Below are 23,867 nucleotides of genomic sequence, written 5' to 3' on the forward strand. Positions count from 1 at the left end.
TATCAGAGGGAAATGCATCAATAACTGGAAACTCACAGATAATATGCTGCTGAAAATGGCAGTTAATGGATCTTCAGCTGCTATTTTCCCTCAATCTTTAAATTCATTTACAGAAATCTTGGGCTCTAAGCTCCATTTTGTCCCATACTGATGATAATGTCCCTTTGAAGTTCCATGTTGACATCACCTTGGCCGATGTTACTCATAAAACAGCTACAACTGCCCTGATCCGGGGGAACCAAAGTGTTTGCAAAATGGGCACAAGAATTGCTCCACTCTTCTCTGTCAGCAGCTGGACCTACCTTGTATCTCCACCATAGGTGTGTGGAGGTCATCTCCTTAAAGGGGAATTATATCCAATATTTATTGTTATAAAGGTGATATTTATCCTAAACAAGAAGCCTATTTTCTAAAAAGCATTTACTAAAATTAATAAAAAATACAATATTGCTAGCTTGACTAAATAATGTGAAATATCATCCACCGACTCAGAACAGAGATTCGAACAAATTGTCCCTGAAAAGAATAATTCTGTGGCTTTACCAAAATGTAACCTTTGACGCTATCTTTCAGACGGGTGAATAAGGAGGCTTAAAGGGTATCTGCCTTGGGCCCACCATGCCAGGGGGCCCACCATGCCAGGGGGCACACCATTGAATTTCCCATGCAAGGAGTAGTAAAGGAGCCCCCCAGTGTCCTACAAAGACAAGAGACCCCCTGTTTATGAATGATGGTTCGGCTTATTCTCTACGCTCCTTGTGGGACACAGTTTAAACTTTGTTTTACAAAGGACATCCCGTCCATTAATGTCTTTACATGGCTTTAATGTGAATACCTTGTTTTATTTGGCTCTACAAAATATATATCGGAGATTTATGAAAACAGGTGCAGTGGAAAAATTGGTGTAGTCCACAGTCACCAGTCAGATAGTTGTTTAATTTTTCTAAGCTTGGGAAATTCGATAATGATGTGTTTGCTATGGGTTATAACACCTTGTTGGGGGTGTACTGAGTACTCAAGACGTCTGGTATCTATTACTGTCCAGAACGAACCCTTCTTTTAAAAGAAATGTACAATTCTCCTGCCTTGTATGTGTTTTGCAGATGGTGTTTTTCGGATACATGGTTTTCAGCATAGCCCTTGGGCTTCTCGCAGACAGATACGGACGCCTGAAGGTGACGGGTGATAGCGTCCTCTATGTAGACATTTATTGCTGACAACTTTATCTTCAGAAACACACCCAGAACCAATGAGATAAGGGGGAGAATTTCTGAGTAATACTTAACACAACCCTTTTTACAAGACATTTACGTTCGAGATTCAGCTTGTGATCTATATTGTGCTTCAAAGAAAGACAGAATGTGGGAGATCTTCAGTCAGATGAGGAACCTAGTTACCCTTTTGTGGCAGAGCACAAGACTCTGCAGATAATAGTGGTATGGGGAAGTCACTGGGTCCATCCTCTTCCTTAGTCGTTGTGCGTACAGATGCTCAAGCTATTGACGTCAAGTCCAAATTTGATGGAAGCAGCCTGGTTTGTCAACTCCAATCTCTAAAATATCGAAATATGTTTTTGTTTAGACAACAGCGATATATATTTTATAGCTGTAGTTTATTCGAATCTGAAGTTCACTTTTGCAGCTCGTATCACTTTCACTATATAATCAAATTTGTACCTGGACCAGCCATGATGGGATGCCGGAGGTGCAAATGCATTTTTGCTTGCAGGGGAAATACTGGTTACTTTTGCATGTACCACACGAATAATGGACAACTTTATTTTTATGCTGCAACTTAAAGTTGAGCCAGAACACGCCACCTCCCAACTATAACTCCGTCTACGCATTTCGCCTCCTCCCACCCTGCAGTGCAACATGATTTGATGAGGTGTAAAATTCAACCCTTCTAGCTTTAAACGAGGCCCCTAATGTCATGTGATGCATTATTAAATACCTCTCAATCCTATTGTTGCAGATTTTGGTCATCTCCTTCCTGTGGGGGGCGTACTTCTCACTGCTCACCTCCTTCGCTCCATCGTATGGCTGGTTTGTTTTCCTGAGGTGTATGGTGGGATGTGGTGTCTCGGGACATGCCCAAGGGTAATTGGAATATTTGTATCAAGAAACAATTAAAATGTTGGACTAAAGTTTGAAGTTAGGGCTCCTTAGGTGGAACGCAAGCTGAAGAGGACTTTCTGGCACAGTCCCATTATTTTATTTACCCGTTAAGAGTAATGATAATAAACCATTTTCTAGGAGGATGTTGTTGGGCCTCAGACTTCCGCAGGTAGTGCCCCGTATTATAATTTCTTCCCGATCCTGGTTACTGGAGAATTATAAACCAGGTCAAAGCTGCTTCAACCAGTAACTGGACAAGAGGACATTTTCCCCCAGGCCTATCTCCCCTTATCAGTCAGGGCTGGCCCAGTACTATGACTTATGGGTAGCACTGGACATTTATCAATTAGAGTATTGGTCTAAACATCCTAATTAATGATTGGCTGACGCTATCCACCAATCAGAGTTCTAGAAGCTGTCTATGGGTATGATAATGTCACAGAGCAGCATCATCCCCCAAGCCTGTTACAGAGACAGAACATAAGCCGCACAGAGAATGAAATCCCCCTCCTGCTCCCCACCGACTGAGGGTGGAGAGGAACCTAGGGTGCCACCGCCTCTAGCAGAGATCATTAGGTGGCTTTATGGTTTGTATAATAGTCAGTAGTATAAACTCAATATTGTATATCAGTCATTACAATGCTATCTACATTGTATCTCATTCATAAAATTATACATTGTGTAGTGGTCAATACAAATGCTTTGTATTGTATATTATTCACTAGATTGCTCTCAGTGTTGTATAGAGCTCGTAGTTTGGTCACTTGACTAGAGTACGCATTGCACGGCAACATTAGACAAACCAAGCCCGGTGATTTTTGGCAACAGTCATCAATCCCGCCCCACCCTCCCCCCTCCTTCACTAGATTAAAAATTGCCAGTCCTCCCCTGGATGGTTTCACCCCTTAGGAAACTGATTGAGATTTTGTTTTATATTACCATATAATGCTTTCTAGTGACCCTGGTCTGGAAAATTCATAAAGTATGGGGATACCTCAACCATGGGCTTCTCTAGGACGGGACCTCCGGTGTTGTGTTAGTTGTGGGAATGGGGCATATGGGAAATTAATTTAGGTGGTTATCTCCAAATCATCTCTATACTGTATTTTATGTGCATATTAATGCTAGATAACAATATCGCACTCAACATGTTGCGTTAATTATATTTAGTTCCTAATAAAACTGTGGAATTAATCAAGGCTGTTCCCAGACTGTAGATAATATAGGAGATAAGGACAAGGTATTGATAATATGTTCTATTGGGAGAAAGGAAATTACAGACACCGAGAGCAGCAAATCTCCAGCTGTGTTTAGCGTTAATCAAAGGGAAAACCGACACTTTACACGGAATCTCCCAGAAATCCGGGGGGGGGGGGGGGGGGGGGCAATTCCCTTCACACTATTGATGAGGGACAAGCCAGGATTCTGACTCTTCTAGACAAAAGAATTACATTTTCATATAGTGACTTATATATTAGTATATCTACAGGAAATCCCCAAGACTCTTCAGTAGCAGAGTCTATAAGTGCTAGCTCTGTGGGCAAATCTGGGTTCTTTATTGTTCCCTGATAGTGGATACAAGATCCTGAGGCACCATCGAGTGGGAAATCCGTTAATATCATGGCTGCCCTTAAAAACAGGGTAACCTGTCAATACAGTGCAATATGCGGATAGGAATGAGCCTGGTCATCACTGAGACACTGACTAATATTCATGAGGCCTGACTAATATTCATGAGTCAATGAGTCCCTGGGAATTCATTGGCTGCATTCTTATGAATAATAGTTGAGTTCACATAATAGCCTCTCCCACTGTGTGTATTCAAAATGTTCACTTTATAACGGATGCAGAAAGAGCTAATGCATAGGCAGACTATATATGTCTTATCCCGAAGGAAGTATTCAAGATGGCCACAATGAGCCTATAAAGAAGCTATTAATACAAAATTGCAGAGTTTATGGTGAATATTTACTCTGTGATCAGAATCCAGGTGATATTAATGAAAGTTGTGACCCAATTACATACATACATCAGTTTAATATGACTCTTGTGTGGACTATGGTGAAAATAAACAGTTCTCTAACTTAATAAATACAACTTTTATCGTCTCTTTCAGACTAATTATTAAGACTGAGTTTTTACCAAAGAAGTTCCGTGGGTACATGCTCCCCTTATCACAGGTAAATTCAGATCATGGACGTGGACCGGTTCAACAGAAACCCAAGAGACACAAATAATGTATAATGATGTAACAACGTCTGGTATTACAGGGCACAGTTCGCGCCTGTTTGGTTGATATTGGGACAAAAGTTTTGTATTATTGCAAATAAAATCACAAATATTTTATTACTAGTTGCAACAAAATCGTTTTGAGACAAGCGCAGATCAGGGAGATGAACTGGCGCACAGGTGATGTAATGTATGAGCGCCAGGTCATCTTCTTACACAGCGCCTGTACAATGTAGATTCTGGGTGAAGCAATACTATAATTCTAATTAATTATCCCACCCTTTAGCAGGAGATAAGATGTCCACTTGTCCCAAGAGCTGACACTCACCTATTGCATAGCAGGTCTCACATTGCTCCTTTCCTAATGCTATATATCCTAGAAGTGGGTAATGTGTTGTTCTTATACAGCTTATATTGTAAGGAATGAATAGTACAATATAATTGTCAATTGTTTATGTCATTCTCTATCTGCAGCTGTTTTGGCTGGCGGGATCCTTACTTATCATTGGGCTGGGATCAGTGGTTATACCTACCATAGGCTGGCGCTGGCTTATCCGACTGGCATCTATTCCTGGCATCATACTTGTCCTTGTATTCAAAGTAAGATTTATTTTTTTGGTCTCTTTCTCCCTGTGGAAGACATTTCGCAGCAGAGTATCCACTTGGATCCTTAGCAAGTTGTCAAGCTTGAGTGAAGGAGCCGTGTACTAAAATGTGAGTGAGCCACCAGGAAAAGTCTTGTTTGGATTATCTCATAATTCCCAAAATGTGTATATAAATGTGAAAATATCTGAATATACGTAATACATGAAAATATGTGATAATTAAATAAAAAGATTTTTAGTTGTAATTATTACCTGAAACATAATCTAGATATGGAAATAACTGTATATGGAAACCCTTCAGGGTAAAACGTCTCCCAAATATACACACATTGATGAATCTGCTCACGCAACAGGACTGTTTCCTACATTAGGACATATTTATAGGTAAAGATGTTGTCTAACTTGAGAAATTCCTGCTGTTTATCCATAAAAAAAACGTTCCCTATAATTCTTAGTATAACTGTTTCTGCTGTAATTAAGTATCAATATATACTTTGAAAACATTGAAGTGAAATGCGTTAGTTTATGGTTTTCATATCAGCTTCAGTTGATTAGTTATGATGGGGATACAATATCTCTCCCGGCAGTTTATTCCTGAGTCGGCGCGTTTCAATGTCTCTGTGGGGAGATTTCAGGCGGCAACGGAAACCTTGGAACGGATCGCCAGAATAAACCGCTCAAAGACGCCTGAGGGGACCCTTAAGGAACCAATGTCGGTAAGTAATGTTCAGCATATTATATAACTAATACTAGCTCGGTTGAAGAATAAAAAACCCTAATAAAATACAGGTGAAACCAGGTGCATTATAAGGAGTAACACATCCTGCTGTAAACGATTAAATATTAGAAGTCTCCACAAATTTCCATGATCTGTATATGGACATAAAACTCTTTGGTAACTTCTAATATCACAATAATTTACAGAAGGGGGCCCGTCCTCACTATTGTAATGCACAAATGAAATAGTTTATTTTGCAAGATAAAATATAAAGTTTCCCCTTCGTATTATGACATTAATAAGTATAAATCCCAAGAGAGCGATAGTTGTATTAACGATGGATAGTGAAGTCCTCAATTCAGTATTTAAATAGTCGAATATTAATATTTATTTGGTTGAGAGTTCCCAAATTTATGCATTTAGAAAATAAAATGTAGAAAATACAGAGAGAGTACAAGTCCATCCTAGGTGACTGTCAATAACTATATAATGTGAAGGTGATGTTCCGTTACATATAAACTCTGGTCACCATTATCTGAATTTTTATGTGCGACAGGAAGGAATAACTCTGCCACTTCACTCCACTAAGTCGCCAAGCCGACCGTTTGCCAACTGCCCCCCCCCCCCCCCAACCTAGTGTCCTTGGCTTTAAGGGGGGTAATTGCTGGCACTGAGGCTCTTCTACTGCTCATGTTTCTATGGAAATATGTAGCTGCTGTAGCACTTCTTTGCTGGCTGTTTTGGCTGAATCTATCTCTGAGCACTAACTGTGGATCAGAACTGCTGGGTAGCACGCAGAGCGTTAGTATTCACCAGGTATCAATGGTCCCTATTTTACCAGTCATTCAAGGAAAAGCTGGGCATGAGATTGTCTCCTATATGTTACGGTAAATCTGACTGGGAATGAGATTGTCTCCTATATGTTACGGTGAGCTGTACTAAAGATGTGAACGGCTGAGTATCAGCTTTTATGAATTGGATTGAAACTGTCTCTAGTATACGGTGTCCGGAGATTACTAGCAGTGGATATAGTGGGCTTCCTCTTTCTATTCCTAGATCATTCTGAGGTAACGCACACCACTAAATCACCACGGGGATTTATTATCTCTGGGGAAACATCAATATCTATGCATCTCTGGATTTGTACACTTATTGAGTTGGAAAACCACTCAGCCATGATTCACTAGACATTTATTCTTTGAGGAAAGCTTTAATAGGATACAGCATCATCAAGGACTGAGTTTTACAGCTACACGGCTAATTCTAGTGGCTTAATATTATACCTATTGCTCTACTTATCCTCTTGACTCATGGCCATTATTCAGTTTTTATAGGATATACTTATTTATTGGTTGTGTACATATATCTTGATATATTTATGTAGAGGTCATTCATGTATTCATCTGTATTTGTTGCTTGATAATATATTCAGGATATCATTTTATATGCTATTTGTTTTCAATTGTATTGAATAAATTGTTTTATACCACTTCACGGACTCATCCATGTTATAGACAATTAGTTTCCAGCGCTGTTTGTTATTTTTATTCGAGGAAAAGCTGCTTGAAAGGAATGTACCATAGGCACAAATAAAGCACCCGGGTTTATCCACCCTTAACGTGAGGAGAAGCTTCTATAATATGAGGCAGAGTAGGTGTTCTGATTTCCCAGCTGTTTCCAGTTATATAGATTGATTACAAGTACAGAACCTTCTTTCTTTGCATCTCACCTGCTAATTAACTTCCGCCTACAAGACTTCTCCTGTGCTGCAACCCACCTATGGAACTCCCTACCGCTCCCATTCAGACTCTCCCCCAGACTTTAATCTTTTTAAACGCTCTCTGAAAACCTATCTCTTTACTCCCCATCTGTTCACACTGGCACACCCTCTCACCTGTCCTGCTCCCTCCTGTGCCACTCACACTGGCACACCCTCACGTCCGCCCTACTCCCACCTGTACCCCTCATGCAGGCGCACCCTCACGTCCGCCCTACTCCCACCTGTACCTCTCATGCAGGCGCACCCTCACGTCCGCCCTACTCCCACCTGTGCCACTCATGCAGGCGCACCCTCACATTCGCCCTACTCCCACCTGTACCGCTCATGCAGGCGCACCCTCACGTCCGCCCTAGTCCCACCTGTACCGCTCATTCAGGCGCACCCTCACGTCCGCCCTACTCCCACCTGTACCGCTCATGCAGATGCACCCTCACGTCCGCCCTACTCCCACCTGTACCGCTCATGCAGGCGCACCCTCATGTCCGCCCTACTCCCACCTGTACCCCTCATGCAGGCGCACCCTCACGTCCGCCCTACTCCCACCTGTACCCCTCATGCAGGCGCAACCTCACGTCCGCCCTACTCCCACCTGTACCCCTCATGCAGATGCACCCTCACGTCCGCCCTACTCCCACCTGTACCCCTCATGCAGGCGCACCCTCACGTCCGCCCTACTCCCACCTGTGCTGCTCATGCAGATGCACCCTCACGTCCGCCCTACTCCCACCTGTACCCCTCATGCAGGCGCACCCTCACGTCCGCCCTACTCCCACCTGTGCTGCTCATGCAGATGCACCCTCACGTCCGCCCTACTCCCACCTGTACCGCTCATGCAGGCGCACCCTCACGTCCGCCCTACTCCCACCTGTGCTGCTCATGCAGATGCACCCTCACGTCCGCCCTACTCCCACCTGTACCCCTCATGCAGGCTCACCCTCACGTCCGCCCTACTCCCACCTGTACCGCTCATGCAGATGCACCCTCACGTCCACCCTACTCCCTCCTGTACCTCTCATGCAGGCGCACCCTCACGTCCGCCCTACTCCCACCTGTACCGCTCATGCAGATGCACCCTCACGTCCACCCTACTCCCTCCTGTACCTCTCATGCAGGCGCACCCTCACGTCCGCCCTACTCCCACCTGTACCGCTCATGCAGGCGCACCCTCACGTCCGCCCTACTCCCACCTGTACCGCTCATGCAGGCGCACCCTCACGTCCGCCCTACTCCCACCTGTACCGCTCATGCAGGCGCACCCTCACGTCCGCCCTACTCCCACCTGTACCCCTCATGCAGGCGCACCCTCACGTCCGCCCTACTCCCACCTGTACCCCTCATGCAGGCGCACCCTCACGTCCGCCCTACTCCCACCTGTACCCCTCATGCAGGCGCACCCTCACGTCCGCCCTACTCCCTCCTGTACCTCTCATGCAGGCGCACCCTCACGTCCGCCCTACTCCCTCCTGTACCGCTCATGCAGGCGCACCCTCACTTCCGCCCTACTCCCTCCTGTACCGCTCATGCAGGCGCACCCTCACGTCCGCCCTACTCCCACCTGTACCGCTCATGCAGGCGCACCCTCACGTCCGCCCTACTCCCACCTGTACCCCTCATACAGGCGCACCCTCACGTCCGCCCTACTCCCACCTGTGCCACTCATGCAGGCGCACCCTCACGTCCGCCCTACTCCCTCCTGTACCGCTCATGCAGGCGCACCCTCACGTCCGCCCTACTCCCACCTGTGCCACTCATGCAGGCGCACCCTCACGTCCGCCCTACTCCCTCCTGTACCGCTCATGCAGGCGCACCCTCACTTCCGCCCTACTCCCTCCTGTACCGCTCATGCAGGCGCACCCTCACGTCCGCCCTACTCCCTCCTGTACCGCTCATGCAGGCGCACCCTCACTTCCGCCCTACTCCCTCCTGTACCGCTCATGCAGGCGCACCCTCATGTCCGCCCTACTCCCACCTGTACCTCTCATGCAGGCGCACCCTCACATCCGCCCTACTCCCACCTGTACCCCTCATGCAGGCGCACCCTCACGTCCGCCCTACTCCCACCTGTACCGCTCATGCAGATGCACCCTCACGTCCACCCTACTCCCTCATGTACCTCTCATGCAGGCTCACCCTCACGTCCGCCCTACTCCCACCTGTACCCCTCATGCAGGCGCACCCTCACGTCCGCCCTACTCCCACCTGTACCGCTCATGCAGGCGCACCCTCACGTCCGCCCTACTCCCACCTGTACCGCTCATGCAGGCGCACCCTCACGTCCACCCTACTCCCACCTGTACCGCTCATGCAGGCGCACCCTCACGTCTGCCCTGCTCCCACCTGTGCCACTCATGCAGGCGCACCCTCACGTCCGCCCTACTCCCTCCTGTACCTCTCATGCAGGCTCACCCTCACGTCCACCCTACTCCCTCCTGTACCTCTCATGCAGGCTCACCCTCACGTCCGCCCTACTCCCACCTGTACCCCTCATGCAGGCGCACCCTCACGTCCGCCCTACTCCCACCTGTGCCACTCATGCAGGCGCACCCTCACGTCCGCCCTACTCCCACCTGTACCGCTCATGCAGGCGCACCCTCACGTCCGCCCTACTCCCACCTGTACCCCTCATGCAGGCGCACCCTCACGTCCGCCCTACTCCCACCTGTACCGCTCATGCAGGCGCACCCTCACGTCCGCCCTACTCCCACCTGTACCCCTCATGCAGGCGCACCCTCACGTCCGCCCTACTCCCACCTGTACCGCTCATGCAGGCGCACCCTCACGTCCGCCCTACTCCCACCTGTACCCCTCATGCAGGCGCACCCTCACGTCCGCCCTATTCCCACCTGTACCGCTCATGCAGGCGCACCCTCATGTCCACCCTACTCCCACCCGTGCCACTCATGCAGGCGCACCCTCACGTCCACCCTACTCCCACCTGTACCCCTCATGCAGGCGCACCCTCACGTCCGCCCTACTCCCACCTGTACCCCTCATGCAGGCGCACCCTCACGTCCGCCCTACTCCCACCTGTACCCCTCATGCAGGCGCACCCTCACGTCCGCCCTACTCCCACCTGTACCCCTCATGCAGGCGCACCCTCACGTCCGCCCTACTCCCACCTGTACCGCTCATGCAGGCGCACCCTCACGTCCGCCCTACTCCCACCTGTACCCCTCATGCAGGCGCACCCTCACGTCCGCCCTACTCCCACCTGTACCCCTCATGCAGGCGCACCCTCACGTCCGCCCTACTCCCACCTGTACCGCTCATGCAGGCGCACCCTCACGTCCGCCCTACTCCCACCTGTACCCCTCATGCAGGCGCACCCTCACGTCCGCCCTACTCCCACCTGTACCCCTCATGCAGGCGCACCCTCACGTCCGCCCTACTCCCATTTGTACCGCTCATGCAGGCGCACCCTCACATCCACCCTACTCCCACCTGTACCGCTCATGCAGGCGCACCCTCACGTCCACCCTACTCCCACCTGTACCGCTCATGCAGGCACACCCTCACGTCCGCCCTACTCCCACCTGTACCGCTCATGCAGGCGCACCCTCACGTCCGCCCTACTCCCACCTGTACCCCTCATGCAGGCGCGCCCTCACTTCCGCCCTACTCCCACCTGTACCGCTCATGCAGGCGCGCCCTCACGTCCGCCCTACTCCCACCTGTACCCCTCATGCAGGCGCACCCTCACATCCACCCTACTCCCACCTGTACCCCTCATGCAGGCGCACCCTCACGTCCGCCCTACTCCCACTTGTACCGCTCATGCAGGCGCACCCTCACGTCCGCCCTACTCCCACCTGTGCCACTCATGCAGGCGCACCCTCACGTCCGCCCTACTCCCACTTGTACCGCTCATGCAGGCGCACCCTCACGTCCGCCCTACTCCCACCTGTGCCACTCATGCAGGCGCACCCTCACGTCCGCCCTACTCCCACTTGTACCGCTCATGCAGGCGCACCCTCACGTCCGCCCTACTCCCACCTGTGCCACTCATGCAGGCGCACCCTCACGTCCGCCCTACTCCCACCTGTGCCACTCATGCAGGCGCACCCTCACGTCCGCCCTACTCCCACCTGTACCGCTCATGCAGGCGCGCCCTCACTTCCGCCCTACTCCCACTTGTACCGCTCATGCAGGCGCGCCCTCACTTCCGCCCTACTCCCACCTGTACCGCTCATGCAGGCGCACCCTCACGTCCGCCCTACTCCCACCTGTACCGCTCATGCAGGCGCACCCTCATGTCCACCCTACTCCCACCTGTACCGCTCATGCAGGCGCACCCTCACGTCCGCCCTACTCCCACCTGTACCGCTCATGCAGGCGCACCCTCACGTCCGCCCTACTCCCTCCTGTACCTCTCATGCAGGCGCACCCTCACATCCACCCTACTCCCACCTGTACCCCTCATGCAGGCGCACCCTCACGTCCGCCCTACTCCCACCTGTACCACTCATGCAGGCGCGCCCTCACTTCCGCCCTACTCCCACCTGTACCGTTCATGCAGGCGCACCCTCACGTCCGCCCTACTCCCACTTGTACCGCTCATGCAGGCGCACCCTCACGTCCGCCCTACTCCCACCTGTGCCACTCATGCAGGCGCACCCTCACGTCCACCCTACTCCCACCTGTGCCACTCATGCAGGCGCACCCTCATGTCCGCCCTACTCCCACCTGTACCCCTCATGCAGGCGCACCCTCACGTCCACCCTACTCCCACCTGTGCCACTCATGCAGGCGCACCCTCACGTCCGCCCTACTCCCACCTGTACCCCTCATGCAGGCGCGCCCTCACGTCCGCCCTACTCCCACCTGTACCCCTCATGCAGATGCACCCTCACGTCTGCCCTACTCCCACCTGTACCCCTCATGCAGGCGCACCCTCATGTCCGCCCTACTCCCACCTGTGCCACTCATGCAGGCGCACCCTCACGTCCGCCCTACTCCCACCTGTACCCCTCATGCAGGCGCACCCTCATGTCCGTCCTACTCCCACCCGTGCCACTCATGCAGGCGCACCCTCACGTCCGCCCTACTCCCACCTGTACCCCTCATGCAGGCGCACCCTCATGTCCGTCCTACTCCCACCCGTGCCACTCATGCAGGCGCACCCTCACGTCCGCCCTACTCCCACCTGTACCCCTCATGCAGGCGCGCCCTCACGTCCGCCCTACTCCCACCTGTACCCCTCATGCAGGCGCACCCTCACGTCCGCCCTACTCCCACCTGTACCGCTCATGCAGGCGCACCCTCACGTCCGCCCTACTCCCACCTGTACCCCTCATGCAGGCGCACCCTCACGTCCGCCCTACTCCCACCTGTACCCCTCATGCAGGCGCACCCTCACGTCCGCCCTACTCCCACCTGTGCCACTCATGCAGGCGCACCCTCATGTCCACCCTACTCCCTCCTGTACCGCTCATGCAGGCGCACCCTCACGTCCGCCCTACTCCCTCCTGTACCGCTCATGCAGGCGCACCCTCACGTCTGCCCTACTCCCACCTGTGCCACTCATGCAGGCGCACCCTCACGTCCGCCCTACTCCCACCTGTGCCACTCATGCAGGCGCACCCTCACGTCCGCCCTACTCCCACCTGTGCCACTCATGCAGGCGCACCCTCACGTCCGCCCTACTCCCACCTGTGCCACTCATGCAGGCGCACCCTCACGTCCACCCTACTCCCACCTGTGCCCCTCATGCAGGCGCACCCTCACGTCCGCCCTACTCCCACCTGTGCCCCTCATGCAGGCGCACCCTCACGTCCGCCCTACTCCCACCTGTGCCACTCATGCAGGCGCACCCTCATGTCCACCCTACTCCCACCCGTACCCCTCATGCAGGCGCACCCTCACGTCCGCCCTACTCCCACCCGTGCCACTCATGCAGGCGCACCCTCACGTCCGCCCTACTCCCACCTGTGCCCCTCATGCAGGCGCACCCTCACGTCCGCCCTACTCCCTCCTGTACCTCTCATGCAGGCGCACCCTCACATCCACCCTACTCCCACCTGTACCCCTCATGCAGGCGCACCCTCACGTCCGCCCTACTCCCACCTGTACCACTCATGCAGGCGCACCCTCACGTCCGCCCTACTCCCACCTGTGCCACTCATGCAGGCGCACCCTCACGTCCGCCCTACTCCCACCTGTGCCACTCATGCAGGCGCACCCTCACGTCCACCCTACTCCCACCTGTGCCACTCATGCAGGCGCACCCTCACGTCCGCCCTACTCCCACCTGTACCCCTCATGCAGGCGCGCCCTCACGTCCGCCCTACTCCCACCTGTACCCCTCATGCAGATGCACCCTCACGTCTGCCCTACTCCCACCTGTACCCCTCATGCAGGCGCACCCTCACGTCCGCCCTACTCCCACCTGTACCCCTCATGCAGGCGCACCCTCACGTCCGCCCTACTCCCACCTGTACCCCTCATGCAGGCGCACCCTCACGTCCGCCCTACTCCCATTTGTACCGCTCATGCAGGCGCACCCTCACATCCACCCTACTCCCACCTGTACCGCTCATGCAGGCGCACCCTCACGTCCACCCTACTCCCACCTGTACCGCTCATGCAGGCGCACCCTCATGTCCGCCCTACTCCCACCTGTGCCACTCATGCAGGCGCACCCTCATGTCCACCCTACTCCCACCCGTACCCCTCATGCAGGCGCACCCTCACGTCCGCCCTACTCCCACCTGTGCCACTCATGCAGGCGCACCCTCACGTCCGCCCTACTCCCACCTGTGCCCCTCATGCAGGCGCACCCTCACGTCCGCCCTACTCCCACCTGTGCCACTCATGCAGGCGCACCCTCACGTCCGCCCTACTCCCACCTGTGCCACTCATGCAGGCGCACCCTCACGTCCGCCCTACTCCCACCTGTACCCCTCATGCAGGCGCACCCTCACGTCCGCCCTACTCCCACCTGTGCCACTCATGCAGGCGCACCCTCACGTCCGCCCTACTCCCACCTGTGCCACTCATGCAGGCGCACCCTCACGTCCGCCCTACTCCCACCTGTACCCCTCATGCAGGCGCACCCTCACGTCCGCCCTACTCCCACCTGTGCCACTCATGCAGGCGCACCCTCACGTCCGCCCTACTCCCACCTGTGCCACTCATGCAGGCGCACCCTCACGTCCGCCCTACTCCCACCTGTACCCCTCATGCAGGCGCACCCTCACGTCCGCCCTACTCCCACCTGTGCCCCTCATGCAGGCGCACCCTCACGTCCGCCCTACTCCCACCCGTGCCAGTCATGCAGGCGCACCCTCACGTCCGCCCTACTCCCACCTGTGCCACTCATGCAGGCGCACCCTCATGTCCGCCCTACTCCCACCTGTACCGCTCATGCAGGCGCACCCTCATGTCCACCCTACTCCCACCCGTGCCACTCATGCAGGCGCACCCTCACGTCCGCCCTACTCCCACCTGTGCCACTCATGCAGGCGCACCCTCACGTCCGCCCTACTCCCACCTGTGCCACTCATGCAGGCGCACCCTCACGTCCGCCCTACTCCCACCTGTGCCACTCATGCAGGCGCACCCTCACGTCCACCCTACTCCCACCTGTACCGCTCATGCAGGCTCACCCTCACGTCCGCCCTACTCCCACCTGTGCCACTCATGCAGGCGCACCCTCACGTCCGCCCTACTCCCACCTGTGCCCCTCATGCAGGCGCACCCTCACGTCCGCCCTACTCCCACCTGTGCCACTCATGCAGGCGCACCCTCATGTCCGCCCTACTCCCACCTGTGCCACTCATGCAGGCGCACCCTCACGTCCGCCCTACTCCCACCTGTACCCCTCATGCAGGCGCACCCTCACGTCCGCCCTACTCCCACCTGTGCCACTCATGCAGGCGCACCCTCACGTCCGCCCTACTCCCACCTGTGCCACTCATGCAGGCGCACCCTCACGTCCGCCCTACTCCCACCTGTGCCACTCATGCAGGCGCACCCTCACGTCCGCCCTACTCCCACCTGTGCCACTCATGCAGGCGCACCCTCACATCCACCCTACTCCCACCTGTACCCCTCATGCAGGCGCACCCTCACGTCCGCCCTACTCCCACCTGTGCCACTCATGCAGGCGCACCCTCACGTCCGCCCTACTCCCACCTGTGCCACTCATGCAGGCGCACCCTCACGTCCGCCCTACTCCCACCTGTACCCCTCATGCAGGCGCACCCTCACGTCCGCCCTACTCCCACCTGTGCCACTCATGCAGGCTCACCCTCACGTCCGCCCTACTCCCACCTGTGCTGCTCATGCAGGCGCACCCTCACGTCCGCCCTACTCCCACCTGTGCCCCTCATGCAGGCGCACCCTCACGTCCGCCCTACTCCCACCCGTGCCACTCATGCAGGCGCACCCTCACGTCCGCCCTACTCCCACCTGTGCCACTCATGCAGGCGCACCCTCATGTCCACCCTACTCCCACCTGTGCCACTCATGCAGGCGCACCCTCATGTCCACCCTACTCCCACCTGTGCCACTCATGCAGGCGCACCCTCACGTCCGCCCTACTCCCACCTGTGCCACTCATGCAGGCGCACCCTCACGTCCGCCCTACTCCCACCCGTGCCACTCATGCAGGCGCACCCTCATGTCCACCCTACTCCCACCTGTACCGCTCATGCAGGCGCGCCCTCACTTCCGCCCTACTCCCACCTGTGCCACTCATGCAGGCGCACCCTCATGTCCGCCCTACTCCCACCCGTGCCACTCATGCAGGCGCACCCTCACGTCCGCCCTACTCCCACCTGTGCCACTCATGCAGGCGCACCCTCACGTCCGCCCTACTCCCACCTGTGCCACTCATGCAGGCGCACCCTCATGTCCGCCCTACTCCCACCTGTGCCACTCATGCAGGCGCACCCTCACGTCCGCCCTACTCCCACCTGTGCCACTCATGCAGGCGCACCCTCACGTCCGCCCTACTCCCACCTGTGCCACTCATGCAGGCGCACCCTCACGTCCGCCCTACTCCCACCTGTGCCACTCATGCAGGCGCACCCTCACGTCCGCCCTACTCCCACCTGTGCCACTCATGCAGGCGCACCCTCACGTCCGCCCTACTCCCACCTGTGCCACTCATGCAGGCGCACCCTCAGGTCCGCCCTACTCCCACCTGTGCCACTCATGCAGGCGCACCCTCATGTCCGCCCTACTCCCACCTGTGCCACTCATGCAGGCGCACCCTCATGTCCGCCCTACTCCCACCTGTGCCACTCATGCAGGCGCACCCTCACGTCCGCCCTACTCCCACCTGTGCCACTCATGCAGGCGCACCCTCACGTCCGCCCTACTCCCACCTGTGCCACTCATGCAGGCGCACCCTCACGTCCGCCCTACTCCCACCCGTGCCACTCATGCAGGCGCACCCTCACGTCCGCCCTACTCCCACCTGTACCCCTCATGCAGGCGCACCCTCACGTCCGCCCTACTCCCACCTGTACCCCTCATGCAGGCGCACCCTCACGTCCGCCCTACTCCCACCTGTACCCCTCATGCAGGCGCACCCTCACGTCCGCCCTACTCCCACCTGTACCCCTCATGCAGGCGCACCCTCACGTCCGCCCTACTCCCGTCTGTGCCACTCACTCTGATACACCCTCATAACTACCCTACTCTCACTGGTACACCATCAAAATTGCTCCAATCTCCACTCTGAGCCGCACTCGCTCCTCTTGCACCCCTTTCCCCAATAGACTGTGCTGCCTTACAAATCAATGAGAATAATTATAATGATACATTTAATTTCTATCCTAGGAAACTACAGGCAGCTTCTGTGATCTCTTAGACCGGAAATATTTGCGGACTTCATTGCAAATATGGATCATATGGTAAAATAATTCTTGGTTTTGGACTCCTGAATATGGGAAAATGCAGGATTTGGAAAGGACGGGGTTGGAAGGATTTCAAATGTAAAAGTATAATATAATGGAAACATGTCACAGGGGAAAGTACAAGGTTTTTATGGGAGACATTCACTCAAGGTGCCCAGTATAATATACAAGCTACATTGTACAATAATATACAATTTGAATGGTTCTTTCCTGCCGCAGTCCAAGTGGAAACATTAAGTAATGCAAATAGACCCAATGCGATTTCATATATCATATAATATAGGCTTCATGCTAATATTTGAAGTACTATCAGCAGGAGGGGTCAATTTGCAAAATAATGATCAACTATAGGTGTCTAAGAGGAATGTGTTTGTTGTTTATAGCGTCCCATTAAATGTCCACGAGTGAGTTTTAGTTGTTCAGCAGGTTACATCCTCCCTTATAAATTGCTTCATGGTGATAGAAACTATTTTTTAAAAATGTATAACCCTTCAGGCTGGGCATCTCCTTCGCCTACTACGGAGTAATCCTGGCCAGCTCGGAGCTCTTGGAGCGGAATCTGTTGTGTGGAGCAGGTCAACCACCGTTGGGGGCAGTAGAGGAAAAAGACGTCAGACGCCCCTGTTACTGCAACATGTTAAGTCCTTCCGATTACAAGACCATGATCATCAGCACGGTGGGAGAGATCAGCTGTGAGTATCTAGAAATTCTTAAAGGGTTTGTTGGACCTTAACTGGTTTAGCATAGAAACAGTCCAGGAATAGATGGGTTATTTCTAACCATTGGGTTCTGTTCACCTTCTTCCTATGAACCCTTCAATGGCCAATTGGTTAAACCCAAAGAGAATAGCCCAACTTAGCCGTGATTTAGTGTAGATGAACATGAGTAAATACTCACTGGACCACTCGACACAAAGTAGCAACATTTTATTCACTGAAAGATTAAGTGATACATTCAAACCTTGTTCTCTATTCATTTAGTAATTCCTTTCAACATTCTGGGGATTAACCTGCTCGGCCGGCGGTGGGCTCTCGGTTTGACCATGACCACTACTGGAGTCTTCTTCTTGCTTCTTATGATTTGTATGTCAAGGTAAGACCCCTAGACACCGCCCAGGCATCACCACCTGCTCCACCGCTAGCTCAGAAATAAATATTTGGGAGGTAATTCTAAAGTGAAAAATACTCGCTAAACACAATAGCAGCTTAGGACGCCTTGATTTGCAGTTTCCACAGGGAAAGTTGGACAGACACCAGTATTTTAAGTGAAAACTGATTTTTTTTTTTAATGAATAGGGTGCTACTAAAGTGGGGGGGAGATTGGACGTTAATTCATCCATACATGCCTACATTTGTACGGTGCACCACTTAATTTTGTATTAAAAAAAACAAAACACCTCAACACATTTGGGAGTATTTCTAGCTTGTAGAGGCATCATCTGAGAGTGAAGGATAGCTGTGGCCCTTAAATGTACGGCCAAATGCACTGGTGCAAACACAACGCTTTTTGAAATGCCGATCATAAATGGTTTGTGGGTGGTCAATATGGATCTCAAATATTCATTACAGAAGGCCACCTCCATCTGAATGGTATTGTGTGTAGAGGGGGTATTAATTTGTCATATTTCATGTACCTTAGAAACCATCTCTCACCACCTCACACCAGTCACTCTTATTTTGTGGGATGTACAAATATCCACAAGAACGCAGTCTCCTAGTGAAAAAACTACAACCATGTTTATTGGTTCACAGTGGCTGCTTCCACTGGCTGTAGATTGTGATTTTCGTAGCATCATTTGAATCCTAAGATCCCACTATTTGCAAATGCGTTCATTGTTGTTATCCTTAAACACACAGGCCAATTTCACTACTAAATTGTGATGGAATAGGTCTGAACGGTCAATGTGGAACTTTTTTTTTAACAAGACCTTTGAAAGGCAACAATCATTTTTACATATCTGCAGTTCAGGAAAATGTGTAATAGCATCTTGGCAGGAGCAAGGTGTAAGGTGTGGCAAATAAAGGTTAAGCACATCTGGCATCTCCTCTCAGCCAGCAATGTCCCTGTCTGGTGATAGTGCTATACATTGTTTGCCTAATTCTTAAATTTCACTAGGTGGGGAAGGGGGGTCCCTCAAGTTTTTGTATAGTTCCCCAATATGTCCCCTAGAAGATCCATTGTCACCTAGGGGTGATCAGGGCATCCAACCAAACTGAGACCTGCATTTAGCTGAAGACTTTGTGGGACTACCTCCACTAGTGGTCAGCTGTAGGTCCACTTTCATCCAGACACCCGTGCACTAATCAAGGGTTGAAACAGACTTAATCGAGTTAACTCTTGCTGACATATGGGTGCCTTTTGGTCTCCATTAAGCTCAGCTAGACATCCCAGTGCCACTCTCTGCAGAGTGCCTGCTGCAACCCGATGACTTGGAGGCAGACTCAAAAGCCACCCTCCGATAAGCAGGCACCCAATCCTGTTCTTCTTCAGGTCAGCCCAACTAAGCGTTACGGCTTGTGCAGGACTGGACCACAATCATGTGTGTGAATATCTTCAAGCCCCCACTGACCTCATTACATTGTGTACCTGTCAAAAGCAGACATTGGACTTGGTTCCTGCCCAAATGACAAGGGAGCAGTGTGGTGCAACACATGGCATGTGTGTATAGCTGGGGTGAGGAGCAGATTTAGTAAAACCTAGTAGCTTGGCACTTAAATTATGTTTGGAAAAGTCCTGAAGTTCCACTAGTGGCCAGGCTCATTTTGAACATGATTACGTCTGATCATACCGACAGATCCTGAAATTCAAGTTTAGGCATTTATAGCTAAATGGTTCTAAAAACTTTTCCAAATTTCCCACTTTGAACATCGACGCTGTCCCAGATTTATTCTAGATTAACATCACCTCCCAGCTAGAGTTGCCTTTGAATCATTTGAAGCAAAGAAAAAAAATTCCAACAAGGTATTAATCCAACTGCAGAATATTTTTCATAACTATACAGTTTATCCAAAAAAGAAATATCCTTTAATTACAAGGCCCAATTGTCAGAGAAGACTAGCTTCTCCCACTCATCCCAGCCCTCATTAATATAAAGCACTTACTTTTGCAAACTTAGCTGCATGTTGAAAAACGATTAATGAATATTTGTGACTCACTTTTGATTAAACAAAACATAGATGTCCTAACAGTGTGAATGGCAATTGCTGGACGCATGGATAAGCTGGGGTGTGGCAATTGCTGGACGCATGGATAAGCTGGGGTGTGGAAATTGCTCAGTGCGTCTGACTAATGTTCTACTTCACTCCTACAGTACTGGCCTCATTGCGATTCTCTTTTGTCTTCGGGCTTTGGTATCTGCAAACTTCAACACTATCTACATTTACACAGCAGAAGTAAGTGTGTCTCCTGCCATCAGTCATTTCTGTTGCAGTCTAAGAAACTTCAAAGACAACTACATGGGGGTAAATACGTAAAAATACCTTTTGGAGGGGGAAAAAAAAAATGTATTTGCAGTGTTTGGGATTTTTGTTTTTAGAATCGACATCACGTTCTACAAAAAAAAAAGTCCTTTTAATTACTTTGCATTTAAATATTTTTTGAAGGGGGGGGGAAAAGAAAGTAGAGTCTTAAGCATAAAGTAACTTACTATAAATTACATTTAAAGTTGTTTGTAGATTAAAGGTTTACTTTATCAGTTCCCTGAGGCTTTACTTGCCAAAAAGCTTGTTCAATATAATATATTTTTCTGGTAGAAATAAATAAAATGAACCCCTGGACTGACACCCACTTTCATTATGGAGTATTAAATTTCCACATTGTTCTTCTTAACATATAGAACTTAAAACTGGTTTTTAAAAGTTAATAATTTAATTTAAATGTAATTTAAAGAATAGCACTTGGCACTTAAGCAAATTGAGTGACTTATTCTAGCTGTGGCTTATTATGTAACGTACTAATAACTATTCCCCATCATTCCTCCTGGTCTGTTACATTACGTGGCTGCGCTCCGATTACACATAAACCGTGTCCACAGGGGTGGGCCTAGTACACAGGAACACATAGGCCATAGATTTAGTCCACCAGCCACGTCATGTGACTGCTCTCCCTCCGCAGGTCTACCCAACGGTCATGAGAGCCATCGGAATGGGTACAAGCGGCTCTATATGTCGTATAGGAGCTATGGCGGCCCCATTTATTGCTCAAGTAAGATTTCCAATGTATAGGCGGCACAAGAGGCCTGTCTCGTGGCATGTTTGTATTAATTCCTGTGTAAATTGAGGTTGTTGTTAATGTAACCTCCCCCTCATCCTGCAGGTCTTGCTAAGTGCCTCCATTACTGGTGCGCTCTGCCTGTTTGCCTGTGTGTGTTTTATCTGTGCAATTTCAGCGTTCACTCTGCCCATCGAGACCAAAGGCCGAGCCCTACAGGTAAGAGCGTATCTACACCTGAAACACAAATCTGACCACACATGAATACATGTTACATTCGTTGTGCGTTAGAGGTATAGTTTTTCTTAAATTCATCTTTTTACAAGCCTACATGAAGCCATCCATATTCCAGTCAGGTCTATGCGAGTGTGAAGAGCTTGGCTATAACTTTGTACTTCAGTCTTCTATCTTCTGGCAAGAGGCCAACATTAATCCCAAAAATCTTCTGTAGGATAGTGTCCAATTTGTTTCCAAAGAGCCAGGACTATACGAATTGAGGATTGGCTAAACTATTCTATGACTGAGCAACTGCTGCCCAAGGACGCAATCAGACTGCTCTCCTAGCCAGCACTGATGGAGTTATCTTGGCGCAAAAAGAAATAGCATCTCACGATGCCTCATATAGAAACTTAACACGCCTTGGTATTAACTCAATTCTTTACTGTCTGCTCACTTCATCTGGGCCATCTGTATGAACTGTCTGTCTCCACACTCCAGGCGCCGTGGCCACAACTGATTTCAAAAGATTAGCAAGTTGAAATGAATCTTCTTAAAACTTTGAACTTTCCATCTTCCAATCCATTGGATCCCTACGAGGACCCTTATATTCAAATGGGATGTTCTAAAAGGACAAACTAGTCACACCTTTGGGTGCAAACTCCACCTCTGAGCCTCCTCATCACTGAATGGATAATTATGGCCCAACAGTTTGTCCAGCCTAAGGAAACTGTGTGCCAAGGAAAACATTCTAATGAGATCTTCAAACATAAGTCCTGAGACAACAGATTCCTTCTACAGATTTGTATTTATATTAGGTGGTGATTTGTACAAGTAAATTCCCACATTATCCAAAGTAAACAGCCGGTTTCTTTAATCTCTGGATTCATTACTAGAGGAATCTTACAGATTTCTTGAAGAATTACGTTCTGATCGCAAGTATCTTCTCTAAATCCATGCTTTTCCCAGACCTTGCCCTCTTCAAATCTCTGCACAGCACTAAGATCTTCCTTATTCACAAAATATTTCTTCATCCAGAACACAAGCTCCTTAAACTGCTCAGGGGTCCGAGTTCTTCCCTTGGGTTGAGAACTATGAGTTGCAGAAAAGATTCCTCCAAACTCAATAGTTAGAGGATTATCACAGGCTCCATGAACAGTGTATCCTGCTGTCATTCCCTTGCACAGTCTCTACAAGAGTATGTGGAAAGAATCCAGCACACCCAACTAAGGGTCTTACATAGCGTGGGTGCCCTTCGGGGTTTGACTTGGGCTCCTTTCCGCAGCCAGCATCGCTGTACACCAAATCGAACGCAGCAAAAAGTTTCCCAAAGCAGGGAACACTTTAGAGCAGTTTCACAGCCCTCCTTAATGCTGGTCTTTATCTTGGCACCCTGTGACTTATGGTGGGGTACGCGCACAGACCACAAGATCATAAAAATGGTGCCAAATTCGAATTCCCTTTACCAGATCAGCTCCTAACGGTAGCAGACTGGTGTTCCCCAGGTAGCGAGCCAGGTCCTCTGCTTGCAGCATCAGTGGTGCGTCGTTGGGACTCATGAGAAGATAAGGCCCATACACTACAGACAATAATTACACACTACCCGATTTACCTATTACTGGGGGACAGGAAAACACGGGGGATGAAGAGGAGCCGTTATATACCATCCGGGGGCAAATTTCTCACCACACTCTACCTAATCTGGAAAAGGAATTCTACCCATTATAATGGCAGCCATGGAGGATTGAAAAGGAAATTAAAGTTACACGATAAAGTTAGGCAAGTATTCTCTCGTACACCTATGGCGGGTACTGTTCTAATGGGAGATTATTGATTGCAGAAAGATTAAATAGCAAAACGTAGGCAGAAAAAAAATCTAGAATTACGAAACATTTGCATCCACTAACTGCAGAGATGACATCTAAAGGGGTACAGCACTAACACCTACATGTGTACAGCACTAACACCTACATGTATACAACACAGCTATACAACCAATACAGTTGTAAATGTACAATTTAATATTTTTTTATTTACCCCTTTAATCATCTTTTCCCTCTTTTTCCAGCAAGTCAAGTGAAGGCAACACAGAAGAGAAGTTTTTTTTTTATTATTACAACTGTTAAAGCA

General features: G+C 50.8%; 2 protein-coding genes across 2 annotated transcripts in view; one reads left to right on the forward strand and one right to left on the reverse strand.

Annotated features, from left to right (window-relative positions):
• Positions 1 to 23,867, reverse strand: part of LRTM2 (leucine rich repeat transmembrane protein 2) — a 733,960-nt gene that overhangs the window by 510,667 nt on the left and 199,426 nt on the right. The window lies entirely within an intron of this gene.
• SVOPL (SVOP like) lies at positions 1,104 to 23,843 on the forward strand. Its single transcript, XM_075210726.1, has 12 exons — positions 1,104 to 1,175; positions 1,975 to 2,099; positions 4,234 to 4,297; positions 4,821 to 4,946; positions 5,539 to 5,667; positions 17,236 to 17,309; positions 17,808 to 18,004; positions 18,293 to 18,404; positions 20,623 to 20,704; positions 21,426 to 21,515; positions 21,627 to 21,740; positions 23,806 to 23,843. The coding sequence occupies exons 1-12, from the start codon at positions 1,104 to 1,106 to the stop codon at positions 23,815 to 23,817; spliced, it is 1,197 nt and encodes a 398-aa protein (XP_075066827.1). The 3' UTR covers positions 23,818 to 23,843.

Source organism: Mixophyes fleayi, chromosome 4, assembly GCF_038048845.1.
Source record: "Mixophyes fleayi isolate aMixFle1 chromosome 4, aMixFle1.hap1, whole genome shotgun sequence".
Taxonomy (NCBI): Eukaryota; Metazoa; Chordata; class Amphibia; order Anura; family Limnodynastidae; genus Mixophyes; species Mixophyes fleayi.

What these genes read in the sequence shown, in the direction of transcription:
- SVOPL (XM_075210726.1), top strand. Translation starts at nt 1,104, where the DNA reads ATGGTGTTTTTCGGATACATGGTTTTCAGCATAGCCCTTGGGCTTCTC. An exon ending in TACTTGTCCTTGTATTCAAA is followed by an intron (nt 4,947 to 5,538) that starts GTAAGATTTATT and finishes CTCTCCCGGCAG; the next exon opens with TTTATTCCTGAGTCGGCGCG. An exon ending in CCCTTAAGGAACCAATGTCG is followed by an intron (nt 5,668 to 17,235) that starts GTAAGTAATGTT and finishes TTTCTATCCTAG; the next exon opens with GAAACTACAGGCAGCTTCTG.